General features: G+C 29.8%; 1 protein-coding gene across 1 annotated transcript in view; it reads left to right on the top strand.

Moving 5' to 3' along the window:
* CARPB (Carbonic anhydrase-related protein B) overlaps window positions 1–23111 on the top strand; it is a 512938-nt gene that overhangs the window by 324486 nt on the left and 165341 nt on the right. The window contains exon 4 of the mRNA XM_075357939.1: window positions 18768–18904. Within this exon, the coding sequence (XP_075214054.1) occupies window positions 18768–18904 (137 nt within the window). The remainder of the gene's footprint in view (window positions 1–18767; window positions 18905–23111) is intronic.

The raw sequence follows: 23111 nt of genomic DNA, 5'->3' as shown, positions 1-23111 counted from the left end.
TCATTTACTGGGAAAAAAAGTCCGAAACTATTTTAAAAAAATTGTAAAGCAAGTTTTCTAATAAGATAATTCATTTTGTTATTATATTTGAATTGTTACTGACCGAGCACCAAGTAAAACTATGTATCAGTGCTGTTGGTCTTGTATTATGAACGTACCGAGACTAGTGATCACTCGCTTGGCTATGTTTTCGGCCTGAATGCAAAATTTCCAGGGCCTGTTTCGTACTACTCGCGATTCTTTAGTAAACCTAAATACTCCGAGGTATCATTGTAAAAAATGTGTAACATCTACTTTTTTGTGACATAACCTCGTGTATCGACCAAATTCCTTTTCCGATTAAAAATACAAATTAACACCACTTTATGCTATTACGATTTTTCGTGTCGTAAAAAACTGTAAAATGAATATTACATTTAAAAATGTAATCTGCAATTCTGATAAAATACATTTCCTATTCCTTCTAGTAATAATGATATTTCTTTTGCTTTTAAAAGTACATAAAAATTAAAATTTTAATACGTTAATTTATTACATACAAACAGTATATTTTTTTTAAATCTGCAAGAAAGTTTTAGATCTATTAAAATTGATAACTTCACGTATTAACTTGAAATATTACAATATACGTATACAGTTAGTTCTGTATACATATATCAGTATTAAATCATAAATGGAGTTGGTTTGATTACAAATTTATTAGTTACGTTAATCGAATAATATAATGGTGATGAAAATATTCTCTCCTTTGTTCGATTAAAATTAGTTATTTTCTGCGTGGTTCTTATTCTTTATGTCTGATGAAATGTAAAATTTTGTGATTGTATATGATCTAGTGTTACAAGCATCCAGGGTCAGTACGTATTTTATCGGTAACATTTTTTTGTATTTCAGTTGGTTAGTTTTATTCAGACTATATGATTGTTTAAAAAAAAGGAATTTTAATTGTTTGGAATTTATTGCCTAATAATTGGTAAGTTCCTTTCATATTTGTGGTTGGTGGTACGAAGTGATTTTTTGATTTGTCAATAGTAGTGTAGAAATGAGCATTGAAAGACAAGTTCAAGGTCATTCAATGCTGCTGAGTTAGGTGCGGCATGTGTGAACCTCCGTGCGAGGCTTGACTATAATCAATTTTCAATCCCGCTGTGACACACACACACACACACACACACACACATACACGTGCACTTGCATCAATGCTGCTGGGCGAGGTGCGGCGTGAACCCCCATGCGAGACTAAATGAGGTAAGTTGAGTACCGCATGAGAGAAATAGGAACTGAAGCGCAATCTTTTATAATTGAGCAAAATGAACTGTGAACTAAATGAATCGAATCAGAGGAATAAGCAATAAATTTCAATTTAATGGGCTTTCCGTGGGGATTGCATCAATAGTAACCCCTGTTAACACAGGAGCGCTAGTACGCAGCCGCCATCTTGGAATTTCCCTTTTACCTTGAACTATCACTACCCCTCCCTACCAACCCCCAGCATCCTCCATATTCATTAGTGTGTAAACAGTGATGCTGCATCACTTCCGGTCCGCCATTTTGGATGATGTCACTTCCGGTCCCCCTCTACCTCTCCACAATAAGTCAATAGTATGGCCTAGACTGGGCGCATTACTTCACCCTGATAGTAAAATACGTTATGAACAATTCGTATTCAAATTTTGCAATATTTAAATTTTTATTAATTTAAGTGGGTCGCAGAATGTTTGGCTGCGGTAGTACAAGGGAGCTCATGTTTTACATCATGAGTTTCGAATTGTTCCCCAGAATTAGATATTTTTTAAAGAATTTAATTTTGTAATTTTGAAATAATTTTTGTGAATGGAGACGTGTTTGGGAACTAGAAAGCTTGCATGATACTGAAGGGGTCTGAACTTTTTTGATACTTTTAACATTTTAACTTATATCTGAACGTAAAATATTTTTTGAATAAAAAAAAACGGTTTGAATATCAAAATATATTTCAAATAGCAAGTTTATGTTTCAATTATCAGTTTCTTGGTAATTGTTGTAGGCCAAAGGGCTTGACTGGAGAAGAATCTTCATTAGAAAAGCAGACAATTCTTAAAACACTTAATATACAGACTATTTATTTTACTTTAAATTAGCAGACAATTTGAAATGTTTAATGTTTATGTGTCATTTTTTTTCATTTATATAAAAGATTTTATTGAAAACTTTTAATAAAAGTTTTTATTGATTGAAGCATTAGTCTATTTTTTGACGTATACGGGAAGATTTTTCTTATTTTAAAATAAATGTTTACTTTAATTTTTTTTTATATGGTGCTAGATTTTAATTATTATCTTTTATTAAAATTTTTATTTTATTAAAATTTATTTTATTTTTATTAAAATGGTGAGTTTTGTGGGTATTCCCTGGAGATAGTTTCAGAGATATTCAGGAGATTCATCAGGAGATAGAATACAGATGTATCATCTTCGAATCTTACGTGATGTATTTATCAATAGAAAATCAGAAAATGAAGTGTTTGAAAACGGATTCAGAATACTTCCATGAATTAACTTAAAATTTAGCAGAATTGAATAAAATATTTTATAATTTATTTTTTTAACCTATTTGCAGCAAATGATCTTAATAAAAAATTAAATAATAATAAGAGGATTCCATTTTCAATTTGTATAAAAGGACTAATTGGGAGACGTTTTCGAAAGTGTCCGCTACATTTAAGAACACGGATGAGTAATAATTTTTCCTTTCTGATGGTATTTACTAACGTTTGTAAATTTTCTATTACAACAGGTGTTTTTTTTAAACCAAACTAATGTTGTAGAATTATAGTCTTTTCATAATTTACTCTTCTAATCGTCATAATAACAATTTTAAGAATAAGATATTTGAAATTTTTTTAGGAATTCGACTTATTGGTTTGAGATTGAAGATCCTGTTTAGTGCATTTAAACCCTTACCAGGCCTATGAACCTTTATGATTACAAGAACGCTTTTTCTACGAAACACGAAATAGAAGTGAAAGTTGCAGTAAATAACATTAAAATTGTTTCTAGATGTTTAAGAATTTCTCTTGTAATTAATATTTGTTGATTTTTTTTGGTACTAAAGTCTTTGTCAATAAATAGCTTAACCTCCAGGGGAGTGAATAATTTAATTATTGATGACAGATGATGCGGAACTTGTAAAAAGTAATTCACCACGATATTGTTCTGTTGGTCAGGGTGTCATCTTCATTTTCATCGCATCGTAAGGTTAAAAATTATGCTTTACCTTTTCATTGCACAACAAACAAGTTTACCTTTTCTTTAGCTCTTCTTACTTTTTTTCAGCTTATTTTTATAGAAATTGTATTGGACGATTAAAATATTTGGTCACTTCCACAATGAATAATCTGAGTGTATTAAAGAAGAAAAGTGATTTAATTTGTCTTAAAAATATGAATTTTTCATTCTAAGATCCTGTCAAAATATTTGTATGTTAAATCACTATATGATGGATAGTGGATTGCCAAGTAAGGTGTACCTCTGTTTTTTTTTCTAATAGAATAAATCGAAATTGGTTATTTTGAGAAATTTCGACCAAGTCTAGTTTTTTGGGTTTATATAATGAGTAATATTATCTGGTTTAGCTGAAATTTTTATTGAAGAACATTTAACTTTTTAAGTATTCTTCAAAACAGATTCTTGGGATCGGCTAATCTTAATTCCATAAAATATCTTTTTACAGTATAATCACCACTTACAATGAATACTCCCAAACATACAAAAGATGATTTTAAAATAATTTTTTTTACATATCTTGATGCAGCAGAAAGAACACCGTACTGTAAATTAGATTTAGAAAGGCCATCAGTCGTCTATAACAATATTAGTGGATCTAAATAATTTGTTTGAAATAGCGTTTCATGTTGTTTGTTTTTTTTTAAATTACTTCAGTCTCAGCATGGATTATTCTACTTTGGTATTTAGCATCACAAATTGAATATCATGGATATCGATTAAAAATTGGCCAACGAAGAGGGTTCTGAAACTAATAAAACTTTTCTATTGAAAAACGTATATAACTCTTGATTGTTTTCCCAAGGCATTCCTCAGTATCCCACAAAGTATTTTAGCAAGTAATTTTTTTTTTTTTTTTTAACCCACGGCAGGTTAGCTCCCCCGGTCTCGGATCTTTAATTTTATTTTATTCGTCTGCCTCTAATCCCCCGCCTCGGAGACGGGGTATGGCTACGCCACCTCCCATCCCCTCAGCAGGGGACCGGGTCTCGGTCATTATGTCTTTGCCTCTAATCAGCGGTACCGCCCCCACTAAGCACCGAGGCACCCGCAGGAGCGGCACCGCCAACCGGGACTCGATCTTTTATTTGTCCCACACTCCCCAGGAGTTCCCCCCCTTCTCAGGAACCCGCACACCACGGCGTACGGGCCCTCCACGGAGGGACTGTCCTCCCTACCCTAATTTCACAAACCCCTTCTTCTGTCCTCTTCTTCCTTGGTGCGTAAGATTTCCCCGGCAAACCTACGGAACCAATCCCAGTTATCGTCACTATAGACCATCCAATTTAAGAGGTTTTCAGGTGTAAGTCCGTTGTCCGAAATTTCTCTTCTATTTGGAGCCCATCTTGGGCATACAAACACAGTGTGTTCCGCATCATCAGTCTCTGGGCAGTACACACATTGTGGGGTAGGTCTTTTTCCAATTCTAAACAGATAATGGCCGAACGAGCCATGCCCCTTCAACAGTTATGTTGTATAAAAATCTATATTACCTATACTATTACTAGTCCAGATATTTATGTTGGGGATTAGTCGCCTGGTCCAATCCCCAACTCTAGAGTGCGTCCATGTATCCTGCCACTCTTGATCAATTAGCCGTTCAATCTCATCTTTGGACATACCCCTATATCTAAATGTTCTTTGTTTAATTTGTAAATCAATGGGTAGAACCTTCGTTAGTATACACAACGCGTCGTATGACACTGTTCTGTATCCCGCGGTTACACGCAGTAAAGCAAGCCTGTGTACTCTTTTTAATTTTGTTTTGTTTCTCTGAATATTCATTGTATCTCCCCATATCGGGGCCGCATATAAAATTGCTGACGTGGTAGCCGCAGTTATCAGTCTCCTTATTACCATTTTCGGTGTACCATGGTTCTGGAAAAGGGTCCTCAATGCCTTAATCAAAGGGGTGACCTTGTTACAAATCATCTCTACGTGTTTGCTAAATCTTAGGCTTTTATCCAAAAGAACCCCTAAATACTTTGCTTCTTTGACCTCCTTAATTCTCTCTCCTCTAATGTTTATATTGAGGTTTCTAATAGGTCTTCTACCTGAAAACACCAAACAACAGGATTTGTTAGGGGATATCTGTAGCATGCTTCCTACCAGCCATTCATCAATTATTCGTAACGCCTGATTTGCTTTATCCTCTAGGTTATTAACTTCTCTGTCTTCTACTAGGATAGCAATGTCATCAGCATATCCAACAACAACAACCCCCTCGGGATAATCTAATCTAAAGATTTTGTCATAAAAAATATTCCACAGTATAGGCCCAAGGACTGATCCTGTGGAACTCCTCCAAATATCTCAAATGTGGATTTTCCTTCTAACGTTTTAACCTCAATGAATCTATGGTAAAGGTATTGATTAATCTGGTTGACTAGATAATCACTTATATTCATGGCTTGTAATGCTGCGATAATGGGTCTCCAAGGAACAGATCCAAAAGCATTTTTTATATCCAACATTATAATAAGTGGGATTTTCCTAGTTCTCCACGTGCCGTTTCTACTATTTAATGCCCAGGTCTTAACTTTGTCGATCGCGTTTATCGTAGACCGGCCTTTTCTAAAACCATATTGCTCCGCATGTAAACAACCTTTTTCCTCGATTTCTTCTCTGAGTCGGGTTTCTAGTAATCTTTCGACTACCTTACCCATGCTATTTATTAGTGTGATTGGTCTGTATCCTACTTGTTCTTGATTTGGTCCTATTTTAGGAATGAAAATAGGCTTCTTTCCAACTATTGGGGAAGTTACGGTTTTGTAAGCCACAACTTGCAACATCCACTAATTCCCAGGGTATGATCCTGGCAAGGTCTTTAATGATGGCGGCAGGTATGCCATCCGGTCCTGGACTTTTTTTATTTTTTAATTTCATGATGGCTTCCAAAACCTCCTTTTGAGTGAACCTGCCAGCCTGACACTCAATTACCTCTCTATTGAGATCTTCTATTCTGGGAAATAGCAATTTAACCTGTCGTGCCGACATTTCAGCACTCAATGTCGGCACGTATCTTCCCAGGCGTTTGGTCACTGTCCTAAATGCCTTTCCCCAGGGATCTTCGTTAAGCTCTTCACACAACTCCAGCCATTTCTTTTTTTTTAGCTTGTTTGATAAGGAAGTTAAGTATTTTCCTAACTTGTCTGTATTGCTCTATCGCAAGACGACCTTCTTCTTCCATTCTATTTTAGCAAGTATTGGAAGTATATTAACGAACGTTGAGGTTTGTTCAGCTTTTTTTTGGGGGAATTTTTTTTAGCTGTACGAAGTATAATTATATTAAGAGTGTCTATCTGTTGAGACATGGCTCCTGACGATTCACTCGGTCCGTGCAATTCACACAGCTCCTGGAGGTTAATTCGGCTCTATTTATACTACATATAAGTAGTACTGTATATAAGCCGGCTCCGCAATAGAATCTGGCAGTCTCTGTCCACGTTCAAAGACTCATGTTGTGTTTGTCACAACTTATTAATTTAATAATAATATATACATAAATGTCAAAATAAAGATTGTAATAAATATAATTTATATTGATAATTGAATCAAGGCTTTTTATTTATCTAAATGAACCAGTGAATAATCAACTACATAAAATAACTAAACTTAACCGAGATATTTCACCAAGTCGGCATTTATTCAAACATTTTATTTGTTCCTTCGATCGTGGATATTACATGCAGTTTACAAGCATCATCATTTATAACAAACTTCATATGACCAGGGATCGCAACAATTATATCTACAACATTATTTATCGTAATATATTTAAATTTATTTTACATATAATTTACATTATTTCATCATTATTGTAATATCATTTAATTTATTTCACATTTAATTTACATTAATTTATTATTATGGAAAAGGAGCAATTAATAAGACAAAGAGGGTCAGTAAAGGCCTCTATAACGAGAATTCGCACTTTTACTAAAAAATTTGATTTCTCACAAGATGATAGAATTGACTTAAAAATTAAGTTAAGGTATCTTCTTAATTTGCAAGACAGATATGACATCATTCAATCAAAACTTGAAATGGAATTTGATGATCATGATTTAACTTTGGATCGTGAAGAAGTCGAGCAAGACTTGTGTATTATAGTACACAAATTGCAACATTTAATCATCTAATAAAAGAAATCATCTAGTAAAGAAATCAATTCAAATACAATATTTAAACAAACACAACTACAACCTGTTAATATACGTCTGTTATATTAACAGAGGTAATCTACACATTACCTCTGTTATTCAGAGGTAATGTGTAGAGTGACAACATTATTTTAATGTATTTAATGATTAAGCTCATAATAGAGATGATTTATCTAATATCCAAAAACTACATTATTTACATTCATTTCTTAAGGATGAAGCCTTACCGATCATTAAAATCTGCCAATAACAACTGAAAATTAAGTTAATGCTCTAGAATTATTAAAAACACGATTTGATAACAAATATATGATTGCATTTCATAATGCTGAACGCATTTTAGGTCAGATTCTATAAAAATAGAATCAGTAGATCATTTATTAATAAGATTTCCTCATATGTGAATTCGCTCGAATCAATGCAACTTCTTGTAAACACATATGAATTCATTGTCGTCCAACTACTAACATCAAAATAGGATTACAATACTTCAAGATTATCAAAGGAAAAGTTGTCAAATAAAAAAAAGCTTTCCCACCTTTAAGGAATTAATAGAATTTTTTAATTCGAGAGGTTAACTTCTAGAAAATATTAATGCATTCACTTAAACACGCAAGTGAAAAGAGAAAACGAAACCAAAGAACAGCGTTATAATAATCCAACCAAACCTTTTAACTGACGCTTTACTTTACATTATAACGAACAATATAAAAGAAATAATGTCAATTCTTATTCAAAATTCAACTTTAATCAATTTTTGTTCTGTAACTCAATTCATTATTTATACCAATGTAAAGAATTTTTAAATTTCTCCATTGATTTTTTTTTTTGGTTGTTTGTGGGTGAAAAACGCTTGGGCGTTATCATCGCCCGGTATTTTTCATTAAAAGGGTAATATAACTCCAAAATAATAAGCTATACAAGGTGTAAACATAATATTAATCATATAATAAACATTTATTAAAACAAGCGAAGGCAAAATAAAACCCAAAACTAATATCACAGACAAAGTTGATAAAATATTAAAGATAAAATAATAGAATAAGGAAAGTATAAAAACTTACCTCCATTGATGATCGTATAGCTTTTTGAGAGGTAACAACTGTTATTCTAATTGTCTGCGAAATGGCCATTCCATTAATAAAGTTTATTTAAAAAAATCGATGATTTTGATTTGTTTAAAATGAGTTATGCTAAAAAACACAATTCATTCATTTGTATGGACAAAATTTATGATTCTAAATTATAAAGTAGTAAGTCTGAGATTAATACTTATTGTTTATCTAAAAATCAATCACAAAGGAAAATTGGTAGAGTTCAATCATACATATATCATGTGTTGGCAATGTAATGAAGTAAAAAAAAATCATCACTACCCTTAGTACTTTTTTTGTTTAAATGTTATTCACTGTCGCTAGATACAAGGAGAAGTTGTTGATTTATTTAGATGTACGTGGACACCGGTAACAGTGTCAGCGAAACCTTTTTGACTAGATCCCCTGAATTTTAAACTGCTGGTTTCTTTATTCGTAATTAAGGGAGTTTGATTTTCTTGATTTCATGGTAGAGCTCAAAACCTTTGTAATTTACTCAAAACACGGCGGTAACGTAAAACATATCACTGAATATATTCTGCTTCTTCAATGGTGCAGTATCATGTCTTTACTGCACTTTACATTTCTGAATGGTCTGAAGCAACGTGCCATTCTATGACTATGTACTTGGACAATTTTAAACTGAAATATATCACGCTTAGAAGGAAAATTGAAATTTACTATTTTGAATGAGTAGGCTAAACATTAAACATGTATAGAAGATACGTTTGATATGTTGTTGAAAAATCTTCTTCCACTAAATTCATGCTTCATTTCGTCAAAATCCATTGAATGATGTTGATGAAATATCTAATACGATGATGTATATACCTAAAAAAATTACTTTTAAAGCTCTATTTTTTATTTATTATATTTCTACGTATAAAAGGCATTCTTTTATTCTTCTGTATGATGGTTGAAGTTTTCAACTATACCTGTTCAGTTCTCGTATTAAGTTTTAAGATTCCTGTTTAAACTTTAACAGATGTAGTACAGTTTACTTATAACATTAGAGTCTAATACATTTATTAATAATTTTATATTCCTCATACTAGGAATGAAAATCCATGGAGGTTTTTTCGCATGGTCATTTCTCTTCCACATCTAAATTATCGAATAACAGAGGAAAAAACCTGTATAATTAAATGAAGGTCGTCGTTTTTGCCAACGATGTATTTATAAGCTGAATTTACTGATTTACAATTATTATTCTATGCTGTTACCACAACAAATTTTTTGTCATTCAAATTAGATTATGAAGTTCTACGATGAACTGACGTATCAGTCATCTCTCATCAATGGTTGGGAAACCAAAAAATATGCCTTGAGTAGTGAAAAAGTGTTTTATTTTCACAGTTCCTCAAGTAATCACAGAAATTGAAAAATCAAATAGCTCATGACTAGATGGAAATTGTGACGTAATAAAGAAAGAAGAAATGGTTAGATAATACATAGTTTTATGCTGTTCTGTTAGTAGAAAATAAACTTATTGAAGTTAATTAAATAATATTAGTTCTACGCATTTGCAATCTCAAAAAATTAATATAAGTTACAATTAATTTAAAAAAATAACCCGTTATGTTAATACGTCAAATAAATAAAACATAAGCAACTCATTCAATCAGATATTATTTAATAATTTTAAAATAGTATTAAAATAAGTATTCAAAATTAAAACTTAAAAAAGGAAATGATAAATACGTTTAAAATTTTTACGTTTTACTTCCTTTATATATTAATTACGAAGAAAATAATAATTACGTGAAGAATAAACTTCGATAATCTTGAAATTCTGTACAATAATAGGTTTACAATATTAACAGATGTTATTCTACGATTCTAGTACGCATTACAATGAAGACGAATGCTCAAAATTATTTGTTTCGTAGTCTACGTATTACTAAATGTGAATAACGAAGGTAGTTATGATTGTAAACTACCACAGTAATAGAATAGTATAGTACAGAAAGTTAAGTTTGTTAGTAAGGTATAAAGGAGATACTATGCGTGTGCATATATATATATATATATATATGTACACTCACAAGTCATCAAGAGAAGAGATGTTCAGAAAGTAGCGCTTAGTAAACAAGTACCTCCCGCTTCAACTTCTGTTAATCCAATAAACCAAAGCCGCAAAATCTCTGAATATTATTTAATTGCCTGCACTGAGTTATCAACTTCATAACTCCACCGAAAAATCTCTTAATATCTTAAATTCAAGCTTCCAACGCGTATTACCTTAACTGGGATCTAATCTTCATTATAAGTGAAAAGAAGAAAAATAAAATTTCAGTTTTAATACAACGTAATTATAATTCTTTCAACTTTTAACGTAACGAAAAAAAAACATTTTTAGATTAAAAATTTGTAAAATGTTTCTTTTTTAGATGATTACGTGCTGAATTTATTATGAAGTTGAAAGATACTTGATTATTATTTTTTTAATAAGAAAAGTTAAATTGATTTTTTTAAACACAAATTAATATAAAACGTTCATTTAATTAAATCACAGTTACCTATGGTTATACAACCTAATAAAATTCACCTACACACGCACGCACGCACCCACAAACACACACACACACACCCACAAACACACACACACACACACACAATTATTATTATTATTATTTTATTATTATTATTATTATTGTATTATTTTTATAAAAAACAATCGTTTTATTCTTAATTAACTTTTATTTATTTACATGTGAAAGCAGACTTGGAAAGAATAAATATACTTTTCACGAAAACAAAATTATTTAAATTTGATTCATGGAACACGTACCTAGTAACTCAATATTTCCTACTCGATAATAATGTAATGCAATCTATCTGAGCAAAATTAGAAACTCCTCACCTTACACAAGGAAAAATCAGGCACCAAAACAGCCAAAACGAATTAAAATAGCTTTTAGAAAATTACTGAATTGTCTAAGCAGGATTACCGTTCCTTGCCAATAACAAATAAATTCAATCTTCTGTCTTTTTGTGTGTATAAACCTAAGGTATGATAATTATTTTTACACACTCACACACACACACACACACACACACACACACGTGTATATATATTTAATGGAAACATTATTTCAATACTGTACAAATATTTAATCAGCTTAAATTAATAATAATTTTTTATTATTTGACTATTTTAATAAGTGCATACCTCTAATCCTTATATTTTAAATGTAAAAAGAGTACAATAATTTTTAGTTGAAAGTTACGAAACAAGAAAAGAGTAGTTTGACATACTTTAAAAAAAAAGATGACAAACTTCTTAAAATATGTCAGCTTGTTTTTATGATACCTAGTAAATTTTAGGTAGCTATGAACTAGTCCAAGAAGTGGGTCCCATCTCCCCGGACAATATCGGAGAGATGCTAAGGAGTGAGACGCCCTGGAATGTCGTGGCCACGTTTATCAAGGCATTAGTGAAAAAGAAAACCGAGGAGGAGGCAAGGTTTTATCCATAATTACCAATAAGGTTGACGGTAATAGAAATATGTTAAGTTGCAGACTGCTATTGAAGTCACGATATATCGACGTGTTACTAGTTTTGTGATTTCACTTTTATGGCTGAGCATTTGAGACGTGTTGTTGGTACGAGTGAGTTCGTAAGGGGGCCTACACATCTCGAAGTAATGCCTTGGGGTGATTCCGGGATGCGTAGGGTTACTCCAAAGGGGGATTGTTTTAGCCGGTAGTCTGTTGATGGCGGTTGGATTAGACCACCAGCAGGAGTCCGCCACTTCGTGCGTAAATGCATTTCCACCTCCGTCCTAAAAAAAAAAAGGTAGCTGTGTACTGTAAACAATTGCTGAATGTATGTAACCAAAATAAAATCTTAAAGTAGGTCAAGAGTTAATATAGGAGTTGGAGTCTCAGCTAGTTTAATTCAAAAGTTAGTATAATATTATTGTAAACTGTGTATTGTACACTAAAAATCTGAGTTGTGTAGTGGCGAGATGTCCAGTATTCACGTGTTTTTTTTAATTTTATTATTTGTTTATTTATTATATTCCCTTTATTTATTATTTTATTTGTTTTATTTTATTGTTTATTTTAGTAAGTATGTAATTTTATAAGTATGATAATATTAACGTCTTAAATTTGTCTCATTACCTTAAAAATAAATAATGAGACAAATTTAAAAATAAACCCACTTAAACCTGGAGAGAGACGGGTAAAAAAAAAAACACTTCATTTTGTTTGATTGTCAGAATTTGAGATCAATATTTAAGAGTAATATAATTCTCTTACTGTTGTTTGATACGTTTATAACTCATTTAATGTGTGTCCTTTCGTCAACTATTTGTAACTTTTTTTTTATGTATTTTTAGTCAGTTGTAATGTTCCATACCGCGATACATACATAAAAAATAGTCTTTTCATCGCATTTTACTCATTTTGTTTATCCACTCTATTATTCACAGATCAATCACCTGTGAATAAATTTTTTTTTTGATAATACGTATCACGTTCTGCATTTTTTCTCAAAAAAAGTAAATATTCATAACTAATACAAATGTTGCGAAATATTTTTTATCTTCACTTTCATGTAACTTAGCTAAGGTTGATTTCCCCCTTTTTATAATTATAAAAAAGAAGAGAAATGTTACATTGCATGCATCAAAAAATATCATCTATTATCATAATTCTAATAAATACTTAATTTTTTATAAAACAACAAAAAAAGGCAAGATGAACAAAATAAAACTAGTTAACAAAACATAAGCCTAAAAATTTATTTAAATAAAATATGTTTTGTAACTGTTAAAACATCCATGCAATAATGTAAATATTTTTTTTTTAACATTAGGAATCTTGAAAACGAAATAAGAATCTTCATACGAGTAGTAGAGAAAAGCTTTATAAACATCTAAATTTTTGTTTATTCAGTAGAAAATAGAAATAAGTGTACTGAAAAATATGCAATGTAAGAGAAAGAAAAAATAAATAAAGCGGGATAAGAGAAGAAGAAGAAGAAAAAGAAGCTATAGTAAAAGGAGAAGAAATATAAATAGTCAGAAGTTCAGCCGAATTGCGTTTTCTTTCCAACAATGAGTGTAATTTATCTTATGATAAAACAAGTTGTCTTTTGTTGTTGTATAAAAGAGTCTATAGTCTACATCCAACAGTCTACAGTAGAGTAATGCAGTAGAAATACAAGTAGCAGTGATGGCAAATATGGTGGGGGAGCTAGTAGATCAACAGTAGATGTAGTGTACTGTTCGGTTTGTTCTTACTACAGTAACAGAGCGCATCTGCAGTGTAAGATTAATTTGGCCGTGCCAACCCACCTCTATCTAGTATTTCGTTGGGGAGAGGAACCCGTGGGAGCTTTCCTTTAAGGCTCATCTATCCCACTGGAGCTGATTTGTAGACTCCCTTTTCCCGATGAGCACCAAAATACTCTTTTCGATATTTTTAAAAAATATTTTTTTTCAGCATGATCTAGGACATATAATTTTTACTTTAAATAAATTTTAGTACAGGAAAATTTATCTTTCCTTGTATGTTAAAAACGCATACAATAATATCTCTAATTACAATTATTTATATTACGCATAACAGTAGAAAAAAGATATTACTAAAGTAATCTTAGTATGATTTGAATTAATCTCATCGTTGTGTTCATGAACCAATAAGAAATATGACTAACTAATGATCTAAAACGTAATGGATAACTATTTTACCCATAAAATATTTCCAAAAAATCTTTTTGTGTAATTTGCTTTACAACGGGAATACTCTCATTTTTTCCAACTGGATCAGAAAATTTCCAGTTTCTTATTAACAGGAAGTGTAACGATTGAATGCTTTATTAGTATAAATTTAAATACGCGTATTGTGGATAAGAAGATTTCACCTAGCGCGTGTCGCGCTTGATCGCGAGCGATCTAAAGCACTTTTATTATAATGAATAAATTTTAAAGAGTACATAAGTTATTAAAGCGCACGCAAAATATTATATAATTCAATAATAACCAATGGTTTCGTTTAATACAATTATGAAAAGTAATTAAAATAACGTATGAAAAATGATGTTATAAAATTTTTAATTTAAGTCATATAACATATCATATCATACTTAAGTCTTATAACATATCAAATCTAAGCGGAAACAGTTGGATCTCAAGTTTAAAAGCATGTACTGACTGATAGGACATAGATCTCGGCTTTCAATAGAAAGTAAATTATTGATTTATAAATCAGTTTTGAAGCCTATTTGGACTTACGGACTTGAGTCGTGGAGTACAGTATGCAATTCTAGTATTGACATACTTGAAAGCTACCAGATAAAATTATTACGAAAAATGCTTAACATACCCTATACATAAGTAACAGCCTCATGTATAATGATCTTAATTTTCAAACCGTTCGGCAGGAAATCTCTTTGGTCAGCCTACGGTATCAAAATCGTTTGGATCGACAACCGAATTATTTGGCGGTCAATTTATTGTATAACACGATCGATGATTTTACAAGATCGCTAAGGAACAATATTCTTGGTTTGCCTTATCGTTTCAATTAGGTGACTTTATGGTCTGGCTGTACGGAGTGCTCTTCTGGCTCATTTCTTTCACTTCGTTGTTATCGTTGTCACCAGCCGTTGGGTCAAAAAAAAATAAGTCTTAAAATTAACTAAATTTAATTAACTATAAAGCTTATTTAACAGTAGTTATAGGTTAAAATGTATGTATTTATTTTACTATAAAATCCCACATAAATGTTTATTACATATATAATTCATATACCAAAAAAAATTTGGCTAGCAACATTGAAAATTTATATTTTACCAAGAATAAAGATGTTTTTAGAAATAAGTATAGCAACGTAAAAACATGTAGGTAGGAATACCGTAATATTAAAAGAAAAAGGAAAAATGAGATGGTGAGAGAACTGTAATTTATAAAGCAATTTTATTAGTATCTTCGTTGTATTATATCTGTGGAAAACTGTAATAAACGGCCTAACAAGTTATTAATAGCCTTAATATACTTTATGGTCTTTTTCTTCAGTGATTTTATTGGCTAAGCCTTATTCATTCTTATAATTTTGTTTCTACTGTTATTAATATAATGATTCATTTAATTAACTCCGATTGCTTGTTAAATGAAACATAATAAAAATCTGTTTTCGGTTTCACATAGTATTGCTGATAAAATAAACATTTTTAATTAATAATAAAATTAATTTATACAATAATTTATGCAAAATTAAAATAATTTTTTTATTAATTAATAACTACGTTAAATAATAATAATTTTTATTATACTAAAAGAAAAGCTATTAATAATCTGCATAGTTAATCCTGTTAATTCTTATTTAATGTTGAATATATATTTTCGAAAATATTTTTAAGTTATAGAAGAAAATGGTAGTATCTATATCAATAAGTAATAATTGTGTTTATTTTTAAAGTAAAATTGGTAATCCTCAAGTTTTCACAAAAGAAATATTCAATTGCTTTTTTCGATTTTAGTTTTTAGTATAAAGAGAATTTCTTTAAAATCGTATTAAATTTAAAATAAATAAATAATTATTCTTAGTGATAATTCAGCACTCAATCAAATTGAATTTACGGTGAAATAAAAGAGGTTTAATTTTCCACTATCCTTCAAATGACGAAGAATAAAATATATTTTAATTGCAATTACAATTTTTCAATTTTTTGATAGAATTTGCTAATATAAACCCTTTTATTTATTTAAGTTTTTCATTTTTATATTATAGAAACTGCAAAGAAAGTTGTTTTGCCAGATTTCATGATTGATTAATAATAATACATCACTATAAAATTATTCCGCATTTCCTGCTTTATAATATGAAAATTGTCCTGTATATTCGAGTGGTAATGAATGAAAGATTATAAAATGGAAGTTCACAAATTCTTACGGGTTTTATGAGATTCCAATTCATCATTAATATTTCTACAATTAAACTTCTCGTGCATTGTGAAACTGGTAAAGACATATTAAGTTCAATAAAAATGCTATGAAAGTAAATACAGTACTTTATGTCATGAAGCGGTTTTTAATACTACAATACTAAAAGTTAAAAATTGAAATAATTAAAATAAATTTTAAAATTACTTAAAAATGATGATAGGAATTTGTGTTCAGGCTTTTTTATCGGAAGAGTTGAAAAATTCCCCTAACATAACGATCCTGTATCAGTTCTTCGCATCATATTGTCTTTGCAGCGCCAATCTAAACATATATATATATAGCTGAAATAGAAAAAAGGCCTTTTTTAACTTCCTTTTGTGTATTTTAAACATTTTTTAATTGACGGGAGCCTTTTAAAATTCTGCATGGATCTAATAATTTTTAGTTTACACACGTGTTTATATTTCCATACAATTATCACAATATTCTTTGTTTATTATGTACATTTAAGTAAGGTCTACATTTTCTTTTATTTTTATGTTAAGTGATATAAGGCTAACGACTGTAGGCGATCTAACCTTAAAAATAGGTTTTCTACGAAAACACCATAGCCATTTTCAAGAACAACAAAGGATACACAAGGGAAAATCAGAACTTAGAATGATTTTCCTTTATTTCTTTATTGAGCAATATATGTTGTTGCGTATCAAATGCCAATTTCTCCAAAAGTTTCGTGATATTTATCGCAATCGGTATTTTCACTTTGGTCATACAAGAATAGGTTGTAGAAAGGACTACAGTCATTGAATAAATTGGACTAATGACATCTATATCATAGATCCTTTTCTTGAGTCACAATCGTAAAAAGACTGCGAGTATAAAGTAATAAATTAACGTACTTCTTACTATAGGTATTTTTCAATATCTACACAATCTCTGAGCTTCAATATCCGTTTTCAGTAAAAGATATTTATTTGTACTTGTAAGTTTCCGTTTTCCAATTATCAACATAGGACGTAGGAAAAATCAACTATTCACAGAATAGAAAATTTAGTTAAAAATCTTCTATTCACGGCTTGGAAGATCCATTTTCAATTTTTTCAAGTTTACGGAGAGGGTTCCTTAAAACCTATTATTTATTTTTTTCGTTTACTTATCTTCTTTTTCTCGCTGAATCTTTGGTTTAATGATTCCAACTCATTTTTTTTTTTTTTTTTTTTTTTTTTTAGGAAACCAATAACCACTCTTAACCTTGAAAGTTAATCTATTTTTCAGTTTTTTATATTTGATCGATAATACCCTGCATGCGTTTTCAGGGAAAAAATATCAGTACTAATTTAAATAGAAGTATTTAGCATTACCAGAATATTCTTATTTATAAATAAAGCCTACATCATGTATACAGTCATATAAAACTAATAATGATAAGTGTAAAGTAAAAAAAAAATAGTTCAGTAGTATAAATTAGAATTTCCTACCAGACACAGAGTCATTTGTGGTTGCAGAAAACAAAGGCAATGTCAGATAAAACACATAAGTCGTTACCGTCACGCTTCCCGGCTGTAAGGGCAAGCAGTGTATTATGGTCGCCTCAGCCGGAAACAATTTTAGAAGCCAATAATGGACCAAACACCACGCGAAGTAAAGCAACAATTTCTTTTACGTTATAAAACAAAAGAATACCAATATTAATAACGCGAATAGTATATTATATAAGTTTATTCAGAAACAAGGGGCAAATACATATATATTTTGATACAATTTTTCTTCCTTTCGTAGTGCTTAATTAATTATTTAAAGATTATTATTTACACCCCAAATATTATGAAAATATATAATGTATAATTGCATCAAAAAAAAAAAAAAAAAATTAAATTAGAATCATGATATTCAGTAACAAGAAAACTACGAATTTTTATATTAAGAGATGTGTTAAATATCTTTTGGTCATAATTGCTTCAAACAATCTGAAATTTAAATTTTACACTCATAATATCCTTTGAATTGCGTATAGTTTAGACACTTACAGTTTTATGACAAATACAAGATATGCCAAATAAACTGCAATATCAGGATGATTTAGTTGTGGGTATAAGTGCAGAAAAACACATTATATGCATGTTTCCAGAAAAGACAAAGGAGAAATAGATAGAATAATTTCATTTGTTACTCTTAAATATTTCCTTAACAGATTTTATTTCAGGTACTTATTCATTTATCTTATTGAAGAACAGCATAATTTACTCTTTTTTTGTGTAAATAAAAACGCTTAGATGTAAATAATATAAAATTTGCTTTAAATGTTAAACTTAGATCATCCTTAGAAATTAACCAACTGTTTTATTTCAGGTCCAGCCTTTTGGGGTTTAATAAATCCAGAATGGAGCTTATGTAATAAAGGCCGAAGACAATCACCTGTAAATTTAGAGCCAGGAAAACTTCTGTTTGATCCAAATTTGAGACTGCTTCATTTAGATAAGCATAGGGTAAGTAAATTTATTCATTTAAACTATTTTACCTGTTAAGAAATTAATTAAAATCATGGATGTATTTTGAGAAAAAAATTTATAAGTACTATTAAAAGTGTAGAAGATGTGAACAAAATATTAAAAAACTGGTTAAAAAGTGCAAGTACCATCATATTTCTGATAACATATTTACTGGAACCAACTAAAAATATTAAAACTTTTAGAAATTAAATTTTTTTTATAATTTTTAAGTTCAGTAGTTGTTTATACCAGAAAACCATAAAATTAAAAAATAATTCTTTATAAAAGTGGTGTAAAGGATAGAAAGAAGTTAAAAACTTGAAGAGTTGAAAAAGTTAAAAATTAATATGATATTAAACGAACCAAAGACAAATTAAGCTTGTGAAAAATTTCACTAAAAAAATACATTCTGAAAAAAGGTTTTCGTTTTATCTACTACTAAAATTAATTTGATTCCTTTCTTCATCAAATCCATTTTTTCTAAATACATCAATTTCATTAACCATAATTAATTAATCATCATTATGAAAGGTATACTTACAAAATATAATGATTGTATTTCGTACTTTATTAACTACCTACATTAAAATAATGAATCGAATAGAATTTTCAAAAACAACATAAAATTGTAATTATTAGAAATTCATTTATAAAATTGTAATTATTAAAATTAGTTTAATAATTTTGCAAAAAAAAAGAAGAATTCTTAAAAACATTTTTGCCTGAATTTCATAACATTAAAAAAATGTTTAAATCCAATTTAAATTATTTTAAAAAGCAATTACAAAAAAATTACAGAGTGACAATATATGAAAAACAACTAAAGGTACAAATTATCTCAAATAAGGCAGTTTCATAGAATGAGTTATTTCTACTGGATATAATACATTTTAGTATCCTCTTTTTCCGGTTACGCCATCCCTTATTGAAAGAGTAAATGAAATGTTTATTAAGATAAAATAAAACAGGGGAAATATAATCTTTCATGGTTGAATTCTATAGAGTAGAATTTGTTTAAGGCTTTACAATTTCATGAAAAATAATTAGGTTTATATCTTTAATTTCTGTGATTGTCCTCTTCTGCTCTCAACCAACGGTGAACCAAAAATGATAATTATTTAGTCTTTATTGTGTGAATTTTTTATAACCGGTTGATCAATATGCAATTCTCTTTAACGTGACTCATTTTCACAACCTAAGTTAATTTACCTTTTTTGTTTTAATATTTGTTTAAGATTTTACATAGATCGTTACTATTTTTTTTTTTCGGTTAGGGGAAATAAAATAAGCCCAAAATCCAGAAACATTTGGATTTTGAACTTTTTCTTAACTGCAGGAATAAGCAAGCTCTCATTAAGAGCTTTTCAATGATCATAAGTGGTATTTTCATTGGTTCCAGAGTTGTAGCAAAACAAAATTTTAATTAATGAAATATTTGGATCTTACAACGGAAGGCACATCGGTTCAAATCCGACTTCAAATCCTTTTTTGTAACTTTTTTAAATTTAAATATAATGATTTATTAACAATTTTAACCTCTGATTGTAAAAAAAAAATTACAATAAATAATAATTCAATAATAAAAATAAAAATATATAAAAATAAGTAGTTATTAATGAAACAAAATTTTAAGCACTTTTCATTTTAAAGAAATGTGTATAAGTAAATTAACAGGCGTACAAAGAAGTCATATAGTGTGTACATCGTATTTTTTTTTTGTATTTTACAATGTTCTATGCATATAAATGAAAAAAACAAATTTTGGAGGATTTTCTTTTAGAAAGTAAAACTTGTATACTGCAAATGGCAAATGTTGCCCTTCCATGCTGACGCATTCTTAAGATGATACACATAATTGTTTACAATAAAAAATATCAGGTGTAATATTATTAATTTCATGACGGATTTTTATTTCAATTCATTTATCGTAACCCACCGGGTTGGTCTAGTGGTTAACGCGTCTTCCCAAATCAGCTGATTTGGAAGTCGAGAGTTACAGCGTTCAAGTCCTAGTAAAGCCAGATATTTTTACATGGATTTGAATACTAGATCGTGGATACCGGTGTTCTTTGGTGGTTGGGTTTCAATTAACCACACATCTCAGGAATGGTCGAACTGAGAATGTACAAGACTACACTTCATTTACACTCATACATATCATCCTCATTCATCCTCTGAAGAATTATCTAAACGGTAGTTACCGGAGGCTAAACAGGAAAAAAGAAAGAATTCATTTATCGTAAAAGGCGTGGTGGAAAACACTACTTTTAAGATATCTCCGAAAAAACAATCATTGGCTAAGAAACCTAGGAAGCGATCCTTCTACGAAATATCACTGAAATAAAAGATAAAATGACCTGAAATATATTTACGTAAAATAAACAAACTCTTTCGAGCAGTTTAGCTCATTGAACCATCGTTTGGAACATTATATTTTGCTAGTTCTCCATTTCTTTAAGTTGATTTTGCAAATTTTGTGATGTCTCACTTAAAAGATCGGCGTTAAAAGTTATTATTCGTTCAACGTCATCTTCAAAGAAATAAAAGATTTTAAATCGTGAAATCAAACGCGATACCAAAAAATCAATCGATATTAAGTTTGGTTGAGTCAATCAGTTTTTGATGGTTTTGTTTATTCACGTTACCATTAACACAATAATGAGCTTTACTCATGAAGTTTTTATGAAGTATGTGAAGTTACGTCTTTCAATACTTACTTTCTGTAAAAATCTAGTAGGTTTTTTAACTTTCTGTAAAAATCTAGGCGGTTATTCTTACCAAGATTGTTCAATTTCTGCGCGGCATTTTTCTACTATGGTTGTTTTAAATCTCGTACCATACACCAAACTACGTTCTGATAAGAAAATGATCTGAGTTAATTTTATAACTGAAAATCTAGGACTCTGACTGACTTATTCCTCCACGCGAACGGTGTTTTAAGGAGTTCTTACGTTTCGCGATCCTACGGGAGGTTGTCATCCAGAACTGAGCTAGAAAAATAAAACTTGTTTACATATAAAAGAATTGTTTAGCTTTTCACTACCCTATTAAAACGCACTTTGAATTGTCCTTGTTTTCTTTTAATAGATTTATTTTTTATGAAAAATTAGACACAAATGACATAATGATTCATACTCCATCGATACACCTCTGTAACTGGCTAACGTGGCTTTAAGTAACTACCATGTCCATGTTTTCGTTATATTATAAATCAATCTTACCAATCTTACTAAAATTACACCATAATGAAATGAATCATGATTGACAATTTATATATTTTAAGTTATCTGTAAACGTCCTATCTGATGAAAATTTGTAAATTATTTGACTATATATTATAATTAAACAATCAGGTTAATAACTGAGGTTTTACTACTGAAAATTAACTCCATTTATCCCGAACATTAAATTTAGTAACGAAAATTTCACGGTTTCATTAGTCCCATTTTTAAATTCATTTTAGATGTGGTTCATAGTCTATAATTTGGAAATAAAGTTATAACTATGAAAAAAATTGTAAGCTTTTGGTGCACAAAATACAATAAATTTGGCCTTTGTTTTTAATTTTCAACATTTTAGCATTTCGTGGAGAATCTCTTGATTTTTCATTTATAAACGTAAATAAATGAAGAAAAATTTTCCTACTTATATTTATTGATTTCAAATATTATTTTTTTCTCAAAAATAAAAGGGTTAAAACATTCTTTACACACAATCTGTTATATGGTACATAGAATTAAATTAATCATAGCAAGTCATTCTATTCCCCTGCCAGTTAGAGCAGTGGATATTTTGTTCTGGTTCATAACAGAAAAGGGAAAGCTAAATGTAGTTTTACACTATCTCTTCTCCACTCTTTCTTGTAATGTATGTAAAGCATCCAGTACGTTAATCATTTAAAGTGAAAAATTCACCAGAACGGTCTGAATATCATGTGCATGTCTGTGGGCTTTGTGTACCTACATTCATTAGTGATTTTGAGTCGGTGAAGGTAATGGGAAATCACTTTACTCCTCACTTTATTTAATAAACCTAATATCGGACGGTAATTAAATAAAAAAACGTTTTTCCCTATTCTTTTAAGTTGTGCTAGTGTCATTTGGCCAACAACATTTACGGTTACGGTACTTAATTTACAAAAAAAGGAAACTAATAAAAGTAAAAGAAACGGAGAAATTTGTAATAAAAATAACGCAATGTTTAA

The sequence above is a fragment of the Lycorma delicatula genome, chromosome 2 (assembly GCF_047948215.1).
Source record: "Lycorma delicatula isolate Av1 chromosome 2, ASM4794821v1, whole genome shotgun sequence".
Classification (NCBI taxonomy): Eukaryota; Metazoa; Arthropoda; class Insecta; order Hemiptera; family Fulgoridae; genus Lycorma; species Lycorma delicatula.
This window is presented reverse-complemented; position numbering and strand designations above follow the sequence as displayed.